The sequence below is a fragment of the Arachis hypogaea genome, chromosome 6 (genome assembly GCF_003086295.3).
Source record: "Arachis hypogaea cultivar Tifrunner chromosome 6, arahy.Tifrunner.gnm2.J5K5, whole genome shotgun sequence".
Lineage (NCBI taxonomy): Eukaryota > Viridiplantae > Streptophyta > Magnoliopsida > Fabales > Fabaceae > Arachis > Arachis hypogaea.
The window spans coordinates 109,684,506-109,707,228 of record NC_092041.1 but is presented as its reverse complement, the minus strand read 5'-3'; the positions used below and the strand labels follow the sequence as shown (position 1 = coordinate 109,707,228).

The window sequence follows — 22,723 nt, the reverse complement described above, 5'->3', positions numbered from 1 at the left end:
TATTTGTCAAATATAATTTTATATTTTTGTATTTCTGATTTATTTGGTACTTATAAACAATCGTACCCTTAGTATTTGGTTAATTTGTAGAATATTATATAGTTTGGCATAATATAAATAATATAATGTGATAACTGATAAGACATGCACTGGTTAGATTCATTGTTGCTAACAAAACATGATTAATGCTATAGTATTTTGTAATCATAATTTGAAAACTAATAATGAAAGGCAGTATTATTATGGGAAGATATGTCACACCTATAACAGTGCATGGTCCATCCATTTGTCTTTAATGTGAACTTTGCAGTTGTTTATATTTTATATCCCATTCTGTTATTCAAATCGGCACCTGAAGCTAGATCGATATACATACATACATATGTGTATGTGTAATAGTTTTTTAAACATTTAAAGAATGTATTTTCTATCATGGTTATTTATGAGCAAAATTTACATTACAAGGAAGAAAATATCATTATTAGCAACGAGTAAAAGCAAGAGTCTTGTTAACAAATGCCTGAAAGATATTAATTAAGATGCTTAATAGAGAACATTTTATAAAAAAAAAAAATTTAAATCGTTGGAGTTATCAATATACTTATAATACATTTATTAAGACAAAAAAATTTTTTTTTTTTTGCTAATAGAAACTTTAAATAATGTCCTTAAGACACACTTACTAGAAAAGTCATTATTTTAATAGACTATAAAAATATTAATATTATTAATGGTCTGTAATGATTTAAAAAGGATATTTTTTTTACGATTATACTGATTCTTGATAATATATTTAATTTTTCTATTTGTTATCTCTTTAAGAATATTTTTCTCATGGCACTTATTAATTTATTATTTACTGTTAATAATAATTAAATATTAATAAAATTATAGTAAAAATATTAACAATTAGTGATCTTGAAAAGTATTCTTTTGAAAAAAAAAAAAACACATTGTTTTGACAATTTATAAACTGCAAAAGTATTATATATTTTTTGGAGACTTATATGATTCTATTTCTTTTGAGATTTATCTTATCTGAGAAATTGAATTTTCGAATATTAAATTGGTGGTTTACCTGTAATACTTTGTTTGGTATAAAAGAATTTGTGAGAAAAGAAAAGAGAGGAGATGAAAATTGATGGAAAATTTATTCTTTTTCTGTTTGGATTAGCAGGAAATTTGTATGGAAAATTAAAAAGTTTACGTGGGGCTCAGTTAAAATTTTTCTGCCCAAACTTGCGAAAAAAATTGGGATGAAAGTATAAAAATGTATAAAAGTACATATATACCTTTTTATTAATAACAAATCAAAATTCCTAATTCTTTTAAAAAGGAAAACACATATCTCCATCTTTTCTGTTTTCCGTCATCTTTTTATTATTCTTTTACGCAGTTATTTACATGTATTTGTTTGGAAAATATTTTTTCTTTTATCACATTTAAAATTTTAAAAAATAATTTGAAAGATTTTTTTATTAAAAAATAATTTAAATACATTAATAAAGTATTATTTATTTTTAAATATGTAAGGGTAATAAGATAATTTTATACTATTATAATTTTTTCTCTTCTACTTTTCTTCTTATTCAAACGAAAGAAAATTTGTTTCTTATTTTTTTTTCATTTATTTTCTCTACATCTAAATAATATGCAAAAAAATCTAATTTTTCTTTTATTTTCTTTCCTCTCATTTTCTTTCCTTCTATTTTCTTTCCTCTCATTTTCTATCAAACATCTAAACAAAATGTAAGTGATTTGATTTTTCAAATACATTTTGCCGAGGTAACAACATGTCCTTAAGTCGCGTGATAATTAACTTAATTGAAGTTATATATAAAAATAACAAATAATTCATCAAAAACTCCTCTTCCTAGGTGTTTATATATATAGGGTCGCTGAATATTTTAAGTTGATTTTGGTGGACTTTTTCCCTATTGGCAGACAGATATTCTAACGAGGAAATTTTATAATGAAAAATAAAAAATTATAGTCAAACAAATGTTATTGGTGCTCTTACACTCAGCGATTTGTAAGCCTACCCTATCTATTTAGATAATAGTAAATAATTAACTATGATTAATCAATCAATTAATCATATAAACCAGAGATGTGGTTCCTCAGTTCCTGGCTTAGCTTAAGTATTAAATATTAAACTTGTGCTTTGATTTGTGCAAAACTCATAAATGCAAAGCATTATCAATTATCTAGAGGCAGATGGGCTGCCATAGGGAAGCCCAAAAATAAAGATTTTATAAGCCTTTATTGAAATAAAACAAAGGTTTCCTGTGCAAGAATTGATAAAATAAATGCAAGCATTTGACAAAAAAAATTAAAATAAAGGATAAAGTATTATTGAAATACTTTTTCTACCTTGTTTTAGTCATTTTACATAAGTTTACATAAGACTAATAAAAAAATTGTGTGTGAAATTTAAATTAGAGGGGAGAGAAATAGAAGAGAAGAACGACAATAATAAAGAGAAGAACGACAATAGTTAGAGGGTTTTTTTTTTTTTTGGTTACTTTTGTTTTGATAGAGTTTTAATTCTAATGTGAATATTTTGACTTTTAGGGATATTGATTTTGCATTTTAAATGTAAGAGAAAGAAAATGTGAGATACATACAATCTGAATATATTTTTTGCAATTATTTAGCTCGGTTTCTATGGATAATGGTTGAATAAAGTTGAAAATATAAAATCAATTGTTATATCAATTATTAAATCAATCAATTCTTATTTTGTATAATTAATTTCAAATAAAATAAATTCTAAAAACATTTTAATCCAAATACTCTGTAAAATTCCGACAAGTTGCCAACATTTGAAGATTTAATTCATGTATTTGTTGGAACAAACTATCAAGAACACAAACCAAATTTTTTAAATTTTATAATACCAGAACAAAAGGAGAAGGAAAAAAAAAATAAAGTAACAAAACAGTTTATGCTTTACAAGGGCAGATTTATTTAAGCCTAGAATTAATTTTGTGGAATATATATATATTACAGCTAATGTGATCTGGCTCAAATTAACAATGCAGGCCTGAGTATGTCATAAGAATTCCTGGATTGATTCTCATTAAACAAGCTTAGATCAACTGTAATTAAATTAAACCCCAAAGTAGATTCATCGGTTCTTAATAGCTATCCAATGTTTTTGGTTTTTTATAGAAACGGGGTATAAGCCCAGAAAAAAAAATCAGATACCAAGTAAGCGCGAATTTGGACTTAGATTATTCAAATGTCGTGGATATAAACACAGAATTGTTGACAATATTTTTATCCAATCTCTGTGTTGAATTCACACGGTTATAAACCTAAAATTCAGAGCATACCACACAAAATGTTACTTGAACAAAAAATGTCAAAAAAATGGAGAAATTTTAAAAGTATACAAAGAGGATTGAGATTTGAGAATAACCTAGTCTGCTGAGGCTAACTCCCTTTAAAACGGGTTTCTGCATTTACATTCTACAGTTTAACTTCACCCTCTACAACATTGATGACTGAATATTCTGCTAACACTAAGCTAAAAAAGTTGTACATAAAATCTGCATACAACGACCCTGCTGCTAAACACAACTGAATAATGGATAAATATGAAAATGAAAGAGAAAAAGAGAAGAAATTCCTTTAGCTGGGTGTATGACCAATGAACCTAAATGGAAAGGTCCATATTTTATTGATCAGGATTGCATAACTTTAGCAGAAACCTCCATCTGGGGGAGACACATTAACCAGTTTTTTTTTTTTTTTTCAATCTCAGAAGATACAAAATTCCATTTTCATGGAAATACATCAGATATTTGAATGGCAATACTCAGAAACTTCCCTTCTCAGAATCATAGAAAGTAATATGCACGGCAGGGCTCAGTAAAATTATATACAGTAGCCAATCAATCTGAGGAGATGAGAGATAATCAAATGTTTACCCCTTTTCGATAAATGGGATTAGGAAACTACACAACTGCAGAAGCTGTACGACGAAGATCTGGCATTCCATTGCCATATTTTCCGCTGAACTGCCGACCCCTCAAACTGGCATGCCTCACAGGCTTTGGCCGATAAAGACATGAAAGCATCTCCTCCAGCTTCTGCACTGTGTATTTTGCATATTTTGTGGAGCTAGCTTCTTGCTCGACCAAGGGGCCGTAATTCTGCATGTAACTCCGGTAAACAGGGACCACAGCTTGCACTATAAGCTGACATGTCTTCTCCCTCAGATCTCGCTCCGGCATGACCCAACCCGACTGCTTCCCATACATCTCATCGAAAACTTCATTGAACTTTTTTAACCTTTTCTTGACCAGATCCCGAGCAGTAGCCCGCCCTCCGGAGAAGAGAATCAGCCCTTCTCTACTCAAGTGTGAAGGAAGCTTTCCCCAGCTCTCTCGCAAGAAGATTGTCGAGTAATATTCTTTGTAATTTTCATGTTCCCTTAACCAAGAATCTCCCAAGAGATCCCCAAGCTTTGTCCCTTTCAAATGTTTGTAAAGGTGCCAGTGATTGTTCATAGCGAAGAAGTTCATCAACATAGGATCTTCATAAGCCTTGATCCATGTTTCCAAATTCAGTTCAACAGCTTTCACAATGTTCAAAATTTCAGTAACAAGAAGTTTCTCCTGAAAGCTCTGACGCTTCCAACTTCGGTGAATGATCAAGACCTGTGTCAATATTGGCTTATAGTCATCACCAAGTAATTTGTTACAGTAATCGGTGATAAAACTCACCAATCTCGGAACATTGCCGTCTAGAGGGGGTGGACTCTGCCTCTGCAACTCCACCTGTAGCAGAAGTTCCCAGAAAATCTCTGCCGCACCATCGATGACACTCTTAATAAGATCCCTAGTCAAATTCTGGATTTCAGCACATGCTGCTCCTCCAAATAGACGGTTGAAATCAAGCCTCAATTTGTTCAAAGACGCGAAAATATCCAACAACTTCAAAAGTTTAATGGGGTCTTTCTTACTCTCCGTGACAGTCTTCCCAAATTGAAGAAATGCTAGTATACCAGCTTGCGCAGCTATCCTCGAAAAACAACCCATCCAAACATCGAGCCCCATCCTCTCGAATACGTCATTACAAAGCTTATACTCAGCCTCAAACAAATGTTTCACTGCAAATTCTAAATGTTTTCCCCATTGCCCTATATACCCCTCTATGCTCTGCACATCATTGAATTCAGACACCGAAATTTCAAGGTAATCCAAATTGAGAGCCTGCAAACTGGCTCTCACATTAGAACTACGGACTTCAACATAAATCGATATGCACTTCTCAAGTCTATTATTAGCTTTCAGTCTACCAAGAATAGCTTGCAACTTGTGAATAACAGATACAGGCAAAGGCGATGGTGCGATGCACGCTTGATCACCAAGCGCAGCCGCCATTGGAAGCGGCACACTATTCTCAGTCAAGAGCTGGCGGAACTCATTCTCCAATTTATCCAATGCAGCTTCCAAAAGCCCGCCATCAAGCCGCGCCTTCTCCTCATCATTCTGCAACTCCCTAAGATTCTTCAACGCCTTCTTCAAATTCGCGAGATACCTCTCGTCGGCAACCGTGTTATCCTCCAAATACTCCACTATATCCTCCAGCCATTGAATTGCCAACCCACAATTCTCTCCCAAGAACCTCAGTGCCTCCTCAAGGCGCTTCAACACCGCCATGTATCCAGCCAGATCATTTCTCGGATCCGACAAGAGCGACTTTTCAAGGCCATGAACGGCATCAAATACCTTAAGCACCGCGGCCGCAGGACCAACGGCGCGATTAATGTGGCCGCCGACGGCCACCAGAGCATCCTTATCGGCGCGAATTGGGCGAACCGCAGCTTCAAGCGAGGGCAATCTTTGCCCAATCTCCTCCAATCTAGGCCCTGCTTTCTCCAATGCTAACCCTAAAGACTTTGATTTCTCTAAGCTAAGCTTCAATGACTTCCTAGCAGAAATCAGATTCTCAATTCTACTATCACCATTGAGGTTCGCAGAACCAGCCATTCAAATTTGCAAAAATAAATAAAGAAACCCCTCAACAATCCAAAGCCAAACACAGTAATCAATTTTTTTCCTTGGAGCTCAAAAAAAAAATAGCTGAATCAAACGGGAGAATAACAATTTTCTTTTCCTGCTAAGTGAACCAGATCGGGGTTTTCCTTGGTTTTCTTAATTTATGAATATTTTTATTTTCCATCGGAATCATCGAGAAACGGTGTTCAAAATCAACCCGGAACCCAACATTGGAAATTGTGCATTTCGAAGCTCAGCGAACAACACCAACCGAAAACACTAGAAAGAAACGAAATAGGAACGAAGAGATAGAAAGAAGAGAAGAAAATAAATAAAACGAGAGGGTTTAATGGTGAGAGAGAGAGAGAGAGGTGGAACTCACACGGAGAAAATGAGTTTGACGGAGACGAAAAGGGGGTGAGTCAACCCGGCGAGTTGGAACTGAGTTAGCTGAGTTGTTGAGAAATAAAAGGGAAACGGGAGTTTTAACTGTTTTAAGAGGGGAAGATGGGGAGATTCTGAATCTGGAGCTATGATGAGGGATGAGAGAGAAAACCAAACCCTAAAAAGAAGAAAAAAAGAATGTGAATTGGGAGAAGAAGTGTTGTAAAGAGAGAGAAAGAGAGTTTTAATGTGGTGTGTTTGGGGGTGCAAATTGCAATGTCCAACTAGTCTTACTACTACCGCCCCAAAGTGCATGACAGAAGGCAAATATGCTCACACAACTGTTACTTCCTTTTTCGGTCTTCATTAGTTTAATCATTCTTCTCTCTCTTCTTTCTTTCAAGTTTCAACGTCTTTGAATTTTCCTCTACTTCTCTTTTTGCGTTGCCTTTTTTTTTGTTACACTTTCTTAATTCGATCAGTGAGATCACTAGATCGGCACTAATCTTTGCCAACTTTATAAACTTTTGGCTTCTTTTCATAAATAATATGAAATTGATTCCAAATTATAATAATTCGGAAATTTAATTTGAATATGGAAGTAAAGAAAGTATTGGACTCGCGTATGGAGAAGAGGAGTGTTTCACCTCGTTGTGGGATCAGAGAAAGCAGAATTTGGATTCTATAAGTTGTGTCCCTCAAAATGTAAAAAAAAAATTATCCAGAACAAGAAAAATGGAGGATCCGAATTCCACGTTTCAGATTTCAAATTCCATCAGCTGTAAATCGAACCATGCGATTTGTGAAGCAAAATTTCATCACCAAAGAACTCGCATGGTCCGAATTGTGTACTCTGAGTTTTTCCAATTTTTTAACATCCTCCGATTTGTGTACTCTGAATTTTTTTAAACTTTTTAAACACCGATTTGTGTATTCCCATAATTTTAAAAAATACCAAAAATTACCATGTTAAAGTATATCACTCATTTTGCTTCCATATCAAAATTTTTTAGCCTTATAATTCTTCTAAATAAATTTTGATTACATATATGTATTTTTTATTTATATAAAACGTTAGATGGTGGTAGATGTTATTATCTATTTGAGGAAGTATAAGGAGTCAATGGAATATATGTACAATGTGTATAATGAGGGTTTAGTGATATTCGATTCAGTAGGATATTAGATGTTTATTATCTCTCCCGAATGGTTATTTTAGATAATATAGATGTATTGTATTTGAGAAATTAATAGTATTTTATCTTGAATGTTCATTTTTTAACTTATTGGACCAAATAAACAGCTTATTATACACATTTTACAGATACTCTATTAACTTTCTAGCGAAATTCTATCTATTTATCTATCTGTCCACTTAATATATTAAGGTCAACTTTTTTAAGGAAAATACTAGAACTTTTTTAAGGAAAATACTAGAAGCTAATACTTTTAATAGAAAAAATTGAAAAATTAATTAGTATTAATACAAATGTAAGACAAATGTCATGGAAAATTTTTTGCCATTATATATTCTCTACTTTAATTTCTTTTCTACAAGGGCATTCAATAGTGTATTTATAAATAATTAAATATGTACATTATTTTTGTTTAAGGAAAAGTTGTGTTTGATATATCTGGTTATTTGTTCATTTCATTGTTTTTTATTGAAATAAATAAAAAATATTAATTTCTTAAATGCACATGACCTAAAAATTGGCGATTTTTTTATTATTAAATAAAAAACAATAAATTCTATGTCAAAGTCATTATTCTCATTAAGTCTAACCAAGTATTTTATCTTTTTCTTTTGTTATTGTTATCACCAATACCACCACTTTACCCTCCTTCTTTTCTCATTTAAAATTCTTCTTCTTTTTCATTTTTTTCCTCCTCCTCCATCATCATCATGATCATGATCATGATCATCATCGTTATCGTTATAATCATATTCTTTTTATACATATCGTCGTTATCGTTATCGTCGTTATCGTTATAATTATTGTTGAATTTTTACCATATTAATGATGTTGTCCGATCTAAAATTGATTTTGAATGTATTTTTGTTCATGATTTAGTCTTGTTTGTGTGCTTATTTTCGAAGTTAGTTTATGTGTCACAATTATTATGAAATTTCGGTTCATTTGTGAGTTAATTGTATCGCAATCATTATATAATTTCGGTTCATTTTTTAGTGAATTAAGGTGCATTTGTACTTGTTGTCTTGCACAATTCAAAACTATTTCTCTTCTTCCTCCTCATCTTCTAATGCTTCTTTTTTTTTTCTTTTTCATCTTTTTCTTTTTCTTCTTTATCTTCTTCTTTTTTCATTTTCTTATAGTTCTTCTTGTTTCACTCTCTTAAGGAAAATAAAATCAAGAAAAAGGGAAGAAAATGTCACACAAAAAAGAAGAAGAAACATATTAATGACGTTATCTGATCTAAAATTAATTTTGGATGTATTTTTGTTCATTATTCAGTCTTGTTTGTGTGCATATTTTCAAACTGAGTTTATGTGTCGACATTATTATATAATTTCGGTTCATTTCTGAGTTAATTGTTGTCGCAATTCATTATGTAATTTCGGTTCATTTTTAAGTGAATTAAGGTGCGTTTGGACTCGTTGTCCTGCACATTTCAAAACTTTATTTCTCTTCTCTTCCTCCTCATCTTCTACTACTTCTTCTTCATCTTCTCCTTCTTATTTTATTTTCTCAAAATTCTTCTTGATTTACTCTCTTAAGAAGAATAAAACCAAGTAAAAAGAAGAAAATATCAAACAAAAAAGAAGAAGAAACATATTAATGATATTGTCTAATCGAAAAATGATTTTGGATGTGTTTTTGTTCATGATTCAGTCTTGTTTGTGTGCTTGTTTTCGAACTGAATTTATGTGTTGCAATCATTATATAATTTCGGTTTATTTCTGAGTTAATTGTGTGCTTGTTTTTGTTAAGGTGCATTTAGACTCGTTGTCCTAAATAATTCAAAACTCTTTCTCCTCACCTTCTACTGCAATAACAGCAGCAACAAAAGAATGACGACGCGGAGAAAACATGCAGAGGAGGAGGAAGAAGAGGAGGAGGAGGAGAAACGTAAAGAAGAAGATGACGATAACGTAAAACCCCGTGCGTGAACATAAATGACTTGGTTGGAAGAACGATATGTGCGCATGTAACCACGTTTTTTTTATTTAGAGTGGTTTTTGTTGGTGATAGGTCCACTTAGTTAGACTTGTATGGCAACATTGCTTGGATGTGTAGTAAATCTGATAAAAAAAATATTTTCCAAAAAAAATATTAAAACTTTACTTTCTGATATTCAACTTTTTTTTGGTGAAAGACAAGTTCTCCACTCCCCTAATGAACTTCAAATTCTTAAGTTTTTCTACGTGTTAGGAAGTACCATTTTTATTACATAATTGTTGTCTGTATGCATATAATTTCATTTTATTTTGTCCTGAGTTTCAAAAGTATGTATTCTTAAAAAGCTAATGTAAAAGTGCAAAAATTCCAAGTTATTTTAAATATGATTTATTCCTGTGTACTCTTTGTAGAAGGTGGCTGCAAAACTTAGAAAATTGAAGTTGGCCAAGGAATATAATGAATTTTATGAATTTTATAAAGTTCGTTGGGGTGTGATGAACTTTCCCCACCTAAAAAAATTGGATCTCTAAAATTAAAATTTTAATTTTTTTGAGAAATATTTTTTTTAATTTTATAATAAAAATTTCAAAAAATGATTTAAAAAAATATTTATCAATCAATTCCTCTCTTGCTGTGAAATGATTTTAACCCCTTATCTTATGGACAGATATTCGCAAACAGTTCAATTACACATCTAAACGTTTTTGTATCTAACTCCAATCAAGTAGGTCAAGACTCAACAAAACCCACTTTTATTACACCCATGTGTACACATGCGCGTTTCAATAGCGCTTTTTCTTTGTCTTCATCTTTGTTTTTGCGTTCTTCCTTCTTCTTCTTTGCTTTCCTCCTTCCTTGTCTTCACATTCCTTCTTCTTCTTCTTCTTCACGTTCTTTTTTCTTTTTCTTCGTCTTTCTCCTTCTTTTTTTTTGTGTTCCTTATTCTTCTTTACGGTTTTTTTCTCAATCGTCATTCTTTTATTGTTGTTGTTGTTGTATTTTTTCTTTTTCTCCTTTTAATTGAGGTTCATTTGGATCCAAAAATGAACCGAATTTGGTTCAGATTTAGTGAATACTTAACAGTAGTATCAAGTGAACCTAACTCAATTTACAAATGAACCGAATTCGGTTCAGATTTGAACAAAAAGTGATAAATATTCAATCAACAAGAAAGCACATTTCAATTTATTTCTACATGCAAATGAACTCAATTAAATTAAGAGATGAACCGAATTTCTTAAGGAATAACAGATTTAGTGAATACTTAAAAGTAGAATAAAGTGAACTTAACTCATTTCTCAAATGAATTGAATTCGATTCAGATTTGAACAAAACATGATAAATATTCAATCAGTAAGAAAAACACATTTCATTTCATTTATGCATGTAAAGGAACTCAATTAAATTAAGAGATGAACCGAATTTATTAAGGAATAGTAAATTTGGTGAATACTTAAAAGTAGTATCAAGTAAACATAACTTAATTCATAAATGAACCGAATTTGATTCAGATTTGAACAAACAGTTAAAAAATTACTTAAAAAATAAAAATTTGGTCAACACTTATCAGTAGCTTCAAGTAAACCTCAATTAACATACAAATGAATCGAAATAAACTAAGAAATGAACCAAAATTATTTAATAATGGTATCAGAAAAATCAGAACTAATAAAGATGTTAGCAAAATGTTGGTGTTATTGGTGATGACGATAATGAAAAATGAGAAGAAGAACCTGCGTGTGTGAATTTGGAAAAAGAAGAAGAATAAGAAGAATAAGAAGGAGGAGAAGAAGAAGAAGGAAAGAAGAATGACCTATGCAAATTTAGAAAAAGAAGAAGAAGAAGAAGAAAAACGAGGAGGAAGAGAATGAGAAAGAAACAGAGAAAGAGAAGGAGAAGGAAATGGAGAAGGAGAAGGAGAAGGAGAAGGAGGCGCGTGATTTAAAAAGTTATTATAACAACCAGTGGCGGAATTTGAAACAAAATTTTGGGGGGGGTCAGATAGAGGATAATTGTCAAGATGCTTTTGATATGGATCCCGTTTAAGATAAACTCGTCTAACCTCATCTCTTTAGTTTGGGGAGTTAATACTCAAATTGGCCCCTGAAATTTGACCCCGACTCAATTTAGCCATCAAGGTTTCAATTGACTCTAATTGTACCCTGAAATTTTGACCCGCATCTCAAATTGGCCCTTATAGCGTTTTCCGTCACCGAATAGTTGACCTGACAATTTTAAATGACACTTGGCAGTCTCAAAATGACGCCGTTTTACTGTTGGCGCCGAAATCCTTAGAAACAACGTCGTTGACATGAGAAAATGGGTTAAATGAAATCCAAACATTAACCACTTCAAAAGTGAAACCCAATTGACCCTTTCTCTTCCTTCTCTTCCCGTCATATACGTTCCCGTCAGAGAAGCACCATGAGTATCACAGTAATGGAGGTTTGAAGCTTTTCTTACTTGTTTTGCTCCCCATTGTGAAGATTAATTACCTGGGAGTCATCTTTTGGAAAACAGGTTAGTAACAAAAATGCTGCTCTCAACTACCATGCTCTGTTTTTCTCAAAATATTGTTATGGGTTGTTTTTCATTTTTCTAAGTCTGCTTCATCAGTGAAACTTTGGGAGAATGTGGTTGATTATGGTTGTTGACGATGATAGAGTTTTTGTTTGTTAGGGTTTAATTTTTTTGCTTGTGTGTGACTGTGATCAACTGAATCGTTCAGTTCTTTGTTCGTTTGAGCAGTCTTTGATTCTTCATATTCCATTTTAAAATAACAATTTTACACCTTCGTATCCCATTTTAATTTAATTGTTAACTGGGTAATTTCTTATAAAAATAAAGGATTTTTGGTGCTGAACATTGTTTGTAATGATCATAATAAGAATATAATTTTGATAAAAAATGCTACTTTTATACATGAACTTTAAGGGTATGATTACTAGTTGGAATATAATTTTGCTTAATGAACACAGCTGACAATTTTACTTTCATGTGTTTCCTTGTTCCTTCTTATACTATTATTTATAAGAGTACTGATATAGTGGAAAGGGAGTACTGCATTATGTAATGATCATAACAGGAATATAATTTTGATAAAAAAAAATTCTACTTTTATACATGAATTTTAAAGGTGTGATTACTAGTTGGAATCTTTGAGGAAAGGAATGACTTAATGATTAAACTGAAGTCTATTTTATTTCTCAAGAACCATTCCTTTAAATTTTATGCATGAGTATTTTAACACGAAGAAGTAGATTGGGCGCAAGTGCTGGACAACAGAGAAAAAGGTTCTAAGGCTGGAGAGACTAGAGATCTAGCAAATACTGCTACTACTAACATCCAAACTGCTGAGATTAATGAAAATGCTCCATTAGCACCATGGCAAGCTGTTGATGATGCAAATGCTTTAGAGATTGATCTCACCCAACCCACTTACTCACAGCCAGAGAATCAGGAACAGGTAGTGATTGGTTTCTAATATTTGATTAACTGTTAACTAGTTTGTATTGGTTTATAATACATGAGTAAATGTTGGGTAGATCCAATTGATTGATACTATTTGATAATATATTGCTTTATTTTTATTGGGTTGTATTGGTCACTAATTCTGTTAACAATTTCACTAGGTCCCTCCATCAGACCTACCTCCACCTCCACAACAGGTCACAAGGCCTGACAAGCTGCAATCTAAGAGGAAAAAAACTTTCAATGTGGACCCAATACAAGGAACAAGTTCTTGGATAGCTGCACGTTTGGCAGAGTTTATGTCATTCGTCCCCACCCCGGGCTTCAAACCACCAACAACAAAATAGAAAACGATTTACAATGTTGACTAGAAGTTGTGTAGAACATATTTTGTAGAGAGCATTTGATCAAACTATGCTCTTTTGATATTTTGTTACTATGTTATGTAGTGTAATCTGTTTTGGTTTAAGATATTTGAAACTATGTTATCTAGGGTATCTGAAGTATGATATAGATACTGTTATTGCTAATGCTGTGATATTGACAATGATTAATGACTATGAATTACTTATTTGTGGGTCTTTTGTCAAGTGCAAGAACCACAAAAGGTTCTATTAGATTTTTTTTGTCACTAATGGAAGTTCATACTATATATATAATTATCAGAGCCAGCTCCTAATCTTATCTTCATATATAGAAACATAACAGCTTGACTGATTTGATCAAACTATGCTCTTCTGATACTTATTTGGTCATAAGTTATACCTCCTCTTTTGTATAATCTCAATTTTAAAATTTTTTTACAAGATATATCATTACCAAGAGAACATAAAATTTCATTTCTATTTTGTCATTAAATATATAACAATGCTTCATTCACATAACTGACATCACAGTTACATATATTTCATCCCACCTAATCCATAAGCTACAATCACAATTCAAAAAATAATAACAAACACAGACAACATAATATTCCACAATTTTAATATTCTAATTTCAGCTTCAACTGTACTAATTTTCCATCCCAAAGATATTTTTCAATGGTCTTCACTAACTGAACTTTCATTTCTGCCAACTATGGCTTCTTCTTCTTCAACCCACAACCGCACCAATGCGGAACCTTTTCACCTTTGTCACGGTGTGCGTTCTTCACCCAGCCACCATGCGAACGAGCTCTACTAGAGCTACCTGAGCCTTGGCTGCTGCTTCCCAACATTCTTCTCAACTCTTGGAGACACTCTTGCGATTTAGAAAAATTGGGACTTCTAGGTTTTATTTAAAATTTTAAGGGGTTAAATTGATACTTTCAAACATTTTGCCATGTCATCTAACTGCAAGGGTGCCAGGTGTCAACCAAAATTGACAGGTAAGCTTTCTGGTGACGGAAAACACCGGAAGGGCCAATTTGAGGCTCAGGTCAAAATTTTAGGGTACAGTTAGAGTCAATTGAAACCTTGAGGGCTAAATTGAGTCGGAGGTCAAATTTCAGGGGTCAATTTGAGTATTAACTCTAGTTTGGGTGATATTGCCAAATTTAAAACTATTTTTCAGGGTCTCGTTCCAAAAAATTAAGGTCAAACTCATCAGATATAACTTTTTGAACTTTTGAAGGTTGTATCTCACTTTCTTCGTGATTTATTAAAGTAGAAGAACTACCTACAGGTGTTGATATTGTAAAAGTTATATGTTCTCTTTCTTAAATATTAGCTTTTCTCTTAAAAAATTGCATCAATTATTTAATTTTTATTATTATTTTATATAAAAATTTAAATGTATATCCTGTAAAATATGTAAAGAAGAAGTTAGAAGGACAAATATTAAAATTTATAATATTTATTGAATTTTTTATAAATTTATACAAATATAATAATATTAATACTTATTGAATATTCTATTTTTTATCATATAAAAAATTAAATTAAGTAAACAGTAAAATATAAAATAATATTAAATTAAATAAATAAAAAATATCTAATTTTTTATATTTGAACTTAAAGATAAAGGGAGTGTTGCTTATTGAACTTATTGAGTACTTTAAGTCATAGTAAAGTATTTAAGTCAATTAAACTATTTTTTATCTTTTGAAAAAATACTATTAACTTTTTTATAAAAGGTTTGGGTGGCCATGACCCCCTTTGTCTGAACTAAACTCCGTCCCTGATAACAACTTGGTTAGACTTAGGCTTAGTTTGGTAAAGTTTTAACGTTTTAAAAAGTATAGCATTTATGTTTGGTAAATCAAATTAAAAATAACTTTTAATAAACACAAGCAACAACAATTACGTTTGGTAAGATAACTTTTAAAATTTAAAAATACTATAAAAGATATAAATTTAAGCGTTAAATTTGAAAATTAGTTAATATAAAAGATTATATTAGACTTTTAAATTTTAAAAAACATAAGCCAACTTTAAAAAACTCCACCTTTTTGCTTTCAAAACTCAAAAGCATCCTGATCTTTTAAAAGTTACAAGTAGGAGCATGTGGTCTTTTTTATTATCAAACACAAAATGAAGAGTTTGTACTTTTAAAAAGTACAAGCGCCTCTAGGGATGTTCATGGATCGGATCGTATCCGTAAATCCGCGGTAAATATCCGCATCTGATCCGAAAATTGCGAATAGGATCCGATCCGCACTCTTTACGGATCGAATCGCGGATATCAGCTCTGCATCTGCGGATCCGCAGATCCGCACAATAATAATTATAAAAAGTATATATATATATATATATATATATATATATATATATATATATATATATATATATATATATGGTATTATATTAACTTGTTTGAATGTTTTAGTTAATAGTTATTATTCACATGTTATTTTATTTTATTTTTTTATTTAGAAAAAAATTTGATTAAAAATATTTTAGGAATAAATAGGTTTAAAAGTGTGAAAGAAATATTTTTATTGAATTTCTTTTACATAGAAATATGATTAAAAAGAGAATGTTCAATTATGCGGATATACCCGATATCCGATCCACAAAAATGTGCGGATCGGATCGGATCAGATCTGACACTAAAAAACGCGGATATCATATCCGATCCGATCCGATAAAATTTGTGCAAATCGGATCGAATTTTCGGTCATATTCGATCCGATTCACGTACACCTCTAAGCACCTCTTCAAAAAACTTTACCAAATTATCACGCAGTTGTTCCATAACTCACGCAGAACTTTGAAAAATGGCTCGTGGTCTACAAATTGTCAATGGCCATAACTACACGACCCTGATTATAGAAACCAATTCTGCTTCAGCCTTCCAGTTCATGCTTAACGGGTGCCCTGCTAACCATTCCTGTGCTCCTATTATTGAAGACATTTGCGTTCAAACCAAAAGAATTGGTCATCTCACTTGGTCTCACTCCTTTCGAAAAACTAACTCAGAGGCGAACCTTTTTGCTAAGAAGAGACAATCCCTTCTGTTCAGATTTCATATTTTTGATGATGCTCCACCAAATATTTCATTAGCTTTAAGTTTTGACTGTTTGAGATCCTTTCGTGTGAGAGGGTTTTGATTTTGTTTTTTGTTCTTTTTGTGCTTGTTTTGCTCCTGTTGTTCGAGATCTTTGATCTCCTAATTTACCAAAAAAAAAATATTTTACTTGAATATAAAATTTTATTCATTCGCAAAATAGACTGTTGTCCAAATATCTTTTAATTCATGAGAAATAATAATAGGAAATTTATGTCAATATGAATAACCTAACTTGTGAGTGATAAAATTGAAAATATAGTTCCTTCAATTCGTAAACGATACAAGTAGAATGACACAAATTTTTTATTGTCATTTTGTATGAATCTAAAGAGATTTGGGCATCAGCCCATTTTATAGGTGCCTTTCATAAAACGAAAACTAAATCCATTTTACAAAAGAATGAGGCAAATTAATTTGATACCTATTCTAAGCCCTTCTTGCAAATTGAGCTATGCGCATTTAAAAAATTAATTATTTTAAAAATTTATTTCGATAAAAAAAGCTCATTTCATTAATTAAAAAAACTATTTCATATATCATATTATTGAGTTGTATTTGTAATTTTATTTATTCTCTCAATTCCGGATTGTTTTGCTTTTTCTATCTTTATTAATCTTTATTATTTATCCACGTAAAAAATGATGTATGATAGGGAAAATATGTCGGTAAAGAATTTTATAAAAATATCGCGTTGCAAGTATAGTTCTAAACCGATAATTAAACATTAGTCAATGTTTAAATTGTTTGTCACAAATATAAACCCAATAAAATTAACCGAAGTATTTAAACATCGGGTCGTCTCTTAAGAAATTGCAGGAAAATATAGTTTATTATTGGCTATGAAAAAAGTATATTTTTGGGTTTTGTAACAAGAAATAAGAAAGTAAAAAGGCAAGAAAATAAACTAATAACTAAGAAAGCTCTTAGTAAAGATTGATAATTAGAAGTCCTATCCTCATCATCATCGTCAGTTGTTATGGTAAATATGAATTGCCTTCACTTAGTTAACCTCTAACTAATGGAGGAAGGTCAAGTGCATACAATCAACTTGAGTCAACAAGTCTTAGTCAACTCATAGTGAGAGACTAGTTTTGGTGAAGTTCAAGCTAATCCGCAATCTTCAATCACCAATCAACAAAAGACTTTTAATAACTCAAGAGTCTCTAAATAATCAATCCAAGTTAAGAATAGAAACATCTAATTTAAAATCCAACCAAACATTTTATCAAACAATTGAAAAGTATAAAATAAAAATATAGAAAACTAACAAGACCTAGCAAAATCTAAGAGTAACAATTACAAAAGGAAACAATAACAACAAATTAAAAAAAGCAATCATAAACATGAAAACATAAATTCCATTAATATGGATTAAAGGGAACAAGAAGAATTCATAAACTAAATTGGCAACATCAAGAAATCAACAAGAGAAGCAGATAAACTAAAATAATAGAACAAATAAAAATAGAAGAAACCTAAATTAAAGCAAGGTAGAAATATGAATTTGAGAAGAAATAACTCTAAAATCTAGAGAGAGGAGAGGGAAAACTACATCTAAAACCTCAAAATTGTGAATGAATGATTATGCTCCACTCCCAGCCTCTAATATGCATTTTCGGGCTTGAAACTAGGTCCAAATCAGCCCAGAAATCGCCCCCAGCGTTTTCTATTAATTGCAGCACGTGACGCTCTGTCACGCGTACGCGTCGCTGAACATATTCCTGGTCACGCGTACACATCGCCCACGCGTATGCGTCGCTTGCCTGCTGCACCGATCACGCGTGCGCGTCGTTGCCTGGTTTTCTAAACTTCAATTTCTTGTATTCCTTCCACTTTTGCATGTTTCCTTTTCATCCTCTAAGTCATTCCTGCCCTATAAACTCTGAAAACACTCAACAAACATATCATGACATCGAATGATAATAAAAGATAATTAAAATTAGTAAATTTAAGGTTAAAGAAACATGTTTTCAATTACAGCACAACATTAAAAAATAAAAATATAAAACATGCGAATTTTACGAATAAGTGTGAGAATAATAGATAAAATCCACTCAATTTAATCTAAAGTATACCATGTTAGTACTTAATATTGCATATCTTGTTCTTAATTTTTTATAAAATATCTTAAATTTTTTATTCTCCAATTAAATAAGTTAATATTAATTTGCATAAACAGCCAAATTAATCTTTAAAAATTTAAAATTAAACACTTTGATTCTCAACGAATTTTTATTACTTTGAAAGCTTTGAAGATGGATTGGCCTCTCAACAAATTTGTCTGTTATTATTTGTTGGAGATCAATTTGCCATATAAAAAATTGTTAAGAATGTATTTGTCTAAAACACATATTAAACATTTTATTATAAGTAATAGAGGGATCAAACTGTCTAATAGAAATAATTCTCAAAACGTCTAAAATAATAAAAAATTTATTTGATACCAAAATATTTTATCTAAAATTTGTTATGAACCAATTTAAATATATACTCTATTAATTTATTATGCATCTTTTTACTTGTTACAAGTTGAAAGAATTTGGCCAATAAATTATAACTCAGTATAATCTTCTAATACTTATTTAAGATGTTGCGGTTCGAATTTTTTTATTTTTGATAAAAAAAAATTTGAAAGAACCTGATAAAGGAGAAAGTGCTAAGCCACCTGGCAAAGTCATGATGACTGCTACACGGGATGAAAAACATCCAAAGGAGGAGGAAGTTTGATGAAAAATCAACCAATGAGTAAGAAGAATTTTTATATGAATAACTACCGTATCACTGTATATCAGTCATACTACACAGTTTTTCATGTTGAAGATATATCATTGAAATATTTAATCTACAATATGGTGTTTTTTTGGGCTAAACCCTCATGACATCCGGTAACTATTTTTATTGCATATAATACTTTGTAAATCCAATTTTCATTTTCATTTGATGTCCTTATTTTCTGTAAATTGGAATTCAATAGGATAATAACTTGTTTAGTATTGTTTTCAATATTTGAGCATTTAGGATACTAAATTTTTTTATTTGTGTATTTCTCTCTTCATATTATATATTGTGGTACTAACTATTTGGATACGTGGTATTTATTGGCAGAGAGCTTGTTGAGAAGAAAAAGAAAAACAAAAAAAAGAAGTTAATTAATATCTTGAACTCTTATTGTATTTTATTTTTTGGCTCAGGGATGAGGGTTGGGAACAAAAGAAGAATCACAGTTCCACCATCTATGGGGTATGAACTTCTGTTCAGTAACTTCGGTTCCTTCTTCTTCACTCTTATTGCTAAGTGTCTTGTTTTATGTTTTTACAGATACGGTGGTGACAGACGGGTTGGAAGTATACCACCAAATTCGCGGCTTGTGTTTGATCGCTCACTTCAACTTTTTGGTCCTTCATATTCAATCTCCTCGTATTGGAAGGTTAACACAAAAAATATCTCCGAATTATTAATATATTGACAAAAATGTATTCGAATTTTATTATCAATAAAAATATCTTTAAATAATTTAAAAATATAATAATAATATCCAACAATAAATATATATTTTTAAAAAATATCTTAAAAATTGAATTTTGATATAATTTTTTACAAATATGATTAAAAAAATGAAATATTATTATTTTTAAAATTTGATAATTTTTTTTAAGTATATATTTTTTTGTGATTTTTTAAAAATATTATTAGTTGTTAATTAAAAAATCACAAAAAATATATACTCAACGAAAAATCACCAAATTTTAAAGATAATAATATCTCATTTTTTTAATCATGCTTGCAAAAAATTGTATCAAAATTCAATCTCTAATATATTTTTTAAGAAATACATATTTAATGTTATATAATCTTGCAAAAAAAACTAACATTAAAATATTTATTTCTCAACAAATACATTAGAGATTGAATTTTGATGTAATTTTTTGCAAGCATGATTAGAAAAATGAGATATTATTATTCTTAAAATTTGGTGATTTTTTGTTAAATATATATTATTTTCATGTTTTGTGATTTTTTAAAAGTATTATTGGTTGTTAACAAAAAAAATTATAAAAAATATATACTTAACAAAAAATTACTAATTTTTATGATATAATAATATCTTATTTTTATAATTATACTTACAAAAAAACGCATCAAAATTTAATCTCTAAGATATTTTTTGAAAATATATATTTACTGTTGAATATTGTTATTGTGCTTTTAAATTATTTGAAGGCATTTTTGTTAATAATAAAATTCAAATGTATTTTTATGAGCGTTTTAATATTTTGAAGATATTTTTGGTAATTACCCCTTGAAAAAGATATTAAGTTCGCATGTACATCCATCTTGAGAGTTTTAGCCTTAGAGCACAATTTTGAAGGAAATTTTGGATTCATAAGAAGGGTTTAATTTTTGTTTTAATTTAAAGTAAGGAGTTTCAAGACCAAATATAATGAAAGAAAAGGATTGTGAAAATTGTGGCAAACGATATGTATTATTACATTTAATTAATCAACTACTTTTTATTGGGTATTATAATTATTGATAGGATGTGTTCGAAAAATTTTCAGTTTTTATATTATCTGACGCTGTAAATTTTCAGAAGAAAATTAAAAAATGTATAATTCATAATATAAGAATGACAATTCTAATTTAAAATAAGAACTCTTATTAAAGCTTCCATCCATAAGAGAGTTTAATCATTCTTCATTTCTTCTAATCGTTTTGATATATACAACTTGTTAAACAAATTTTCAGAAACTCTAAACGATTTTTGTTAACCAATTTTTGTTAAAAACCGGTTAAAATTTGATTTTTGTTAAAGTCAGTTTTTAAAAACCATATCTATATTATAAAAAATTAATTAACAAAAAATCAAATTTTAAAAACCGATTTATGTTATTCTTGTTTTAAATTGGTTAACCGATTTTTTTTTAAAGTCAGTTTTTATTATTATTTTTTGAAAATCCAATTTTTCTATATAAAAAATTAAAAACTGTTTTTTTTTTAGAAAAATTTGCTGTTTTTTAAAGTAGGTTTTTATTTTTATAACCAATTAAAAATCAATTTTTAAATTTTCTAACCGAATAATAACTAGTTTTATTATATAAAATTAATTTAATTAATTAATCAAATTAAATTTTTAATTAACCAAAAAACAAATTTAGTTTTTAAATTAACCAAACCATATTCAGTCCTAATATGAAAAAATTAATGTTCTTAATTAGAGGCATTTAGACTTAATAGTGCAAAACAATTTATCACACGCTGCAATATATAAACGCCAAGGTAATTCACTAATATAGTAGCATATGACACATTCAAATCGAATTCAATAATCCAAAAATTTCAAATACATGTCTGTAATAGAATGTAGTAACATTAATCTTCCAAAAAGAACCATGACCATAAAATTTCTAAAAAACAGAAATCAAACCAAAAGTGATGTGCTTAATGACAACGCAGTATAGGAGGTAGCACTGATGAGAGTAACATTAATGAATATAAACATATAAACGATGTCATTGCTGCTAACATAATAATATTTACAATTGTCTTCAAAATCCTCTTCCCTAAGGACCAAACCTGTAAGGTTCTTCAACAATGGATTTCCTTTGTGCAATAATGTGTCGGTGAGTGGCCACACAAGTTTTCCAAATCCTGAAAGGACTTGAAAGCATCATCAAAGAAAATTGTTCTCTCCATTTTTTGCATAATCTCCCTTTGTTTCTTCCTTTGCAAAGAAACTCTGTTCTGTTGTGCAGCTTCAATGGTTTTCTTCTTCTTCAGTATCAATTTAGCTTCGGCAATAGCAATTGACAAATCTGAACCAGAAAATTGTTTCCTTTTCTGCCCTGCATTCGATTTCAAAGGCTGTTAATTTGGTTTTGACTCTTCTTTCTCTAACTTGTTTTCTTTAGCTAGCCATCTTCCCTTCAAATCCTTCCACTTTGTCTCGAAAAGATCGCTTAACTTCGCGGCGGTTCGATGAACTTCATGCACCGAGGGATACTGCGACATGACATTGCGAAACACCGTTCTGATATTAGCAGCAAATTGATCAGTTTTGTTGTACAAATTGTTCCGTAGCTTCCGCTGAACTCTCTCCAAATCCATCAAAGCCTTTCCTTTCTTGAAATACACTCCGTCTGGATGAACCAATAACCTTTTCAGCGTTTCTAAACACTGCATATTCTTGAATCCATCCATACCCGAAGAACTTCGTTTCTTCTT

The 22,723-nt window shown here is 30.4% G+C and overlaps 1 protein-coding gene across 1 annotated transcript; it reads right to left on the bottom strand.

The window, feature by feature from the left end:
* Positions 1–3,635: 3,635 nt before the first annotated feature.
* Positions 3,636–6,825, bottom strand: LOC112755614 (exocyst complex component EXO70A1). Its single transcript, XM_025803820.3, has one exon. It carries the CDS (start codon positions 6,000–6,002, stop codon positions 3,963–3,965), a length of 2,040 nt encoding a protein of 679 aa, XP_025659605.1. The 5' UTR covers positions 6,003–6,825; the 3' UTR covers positions 3,636–3,962.
* Between the last annotated feature and the right edge of the window lie 15,898 nt (positions 6,826–22,723).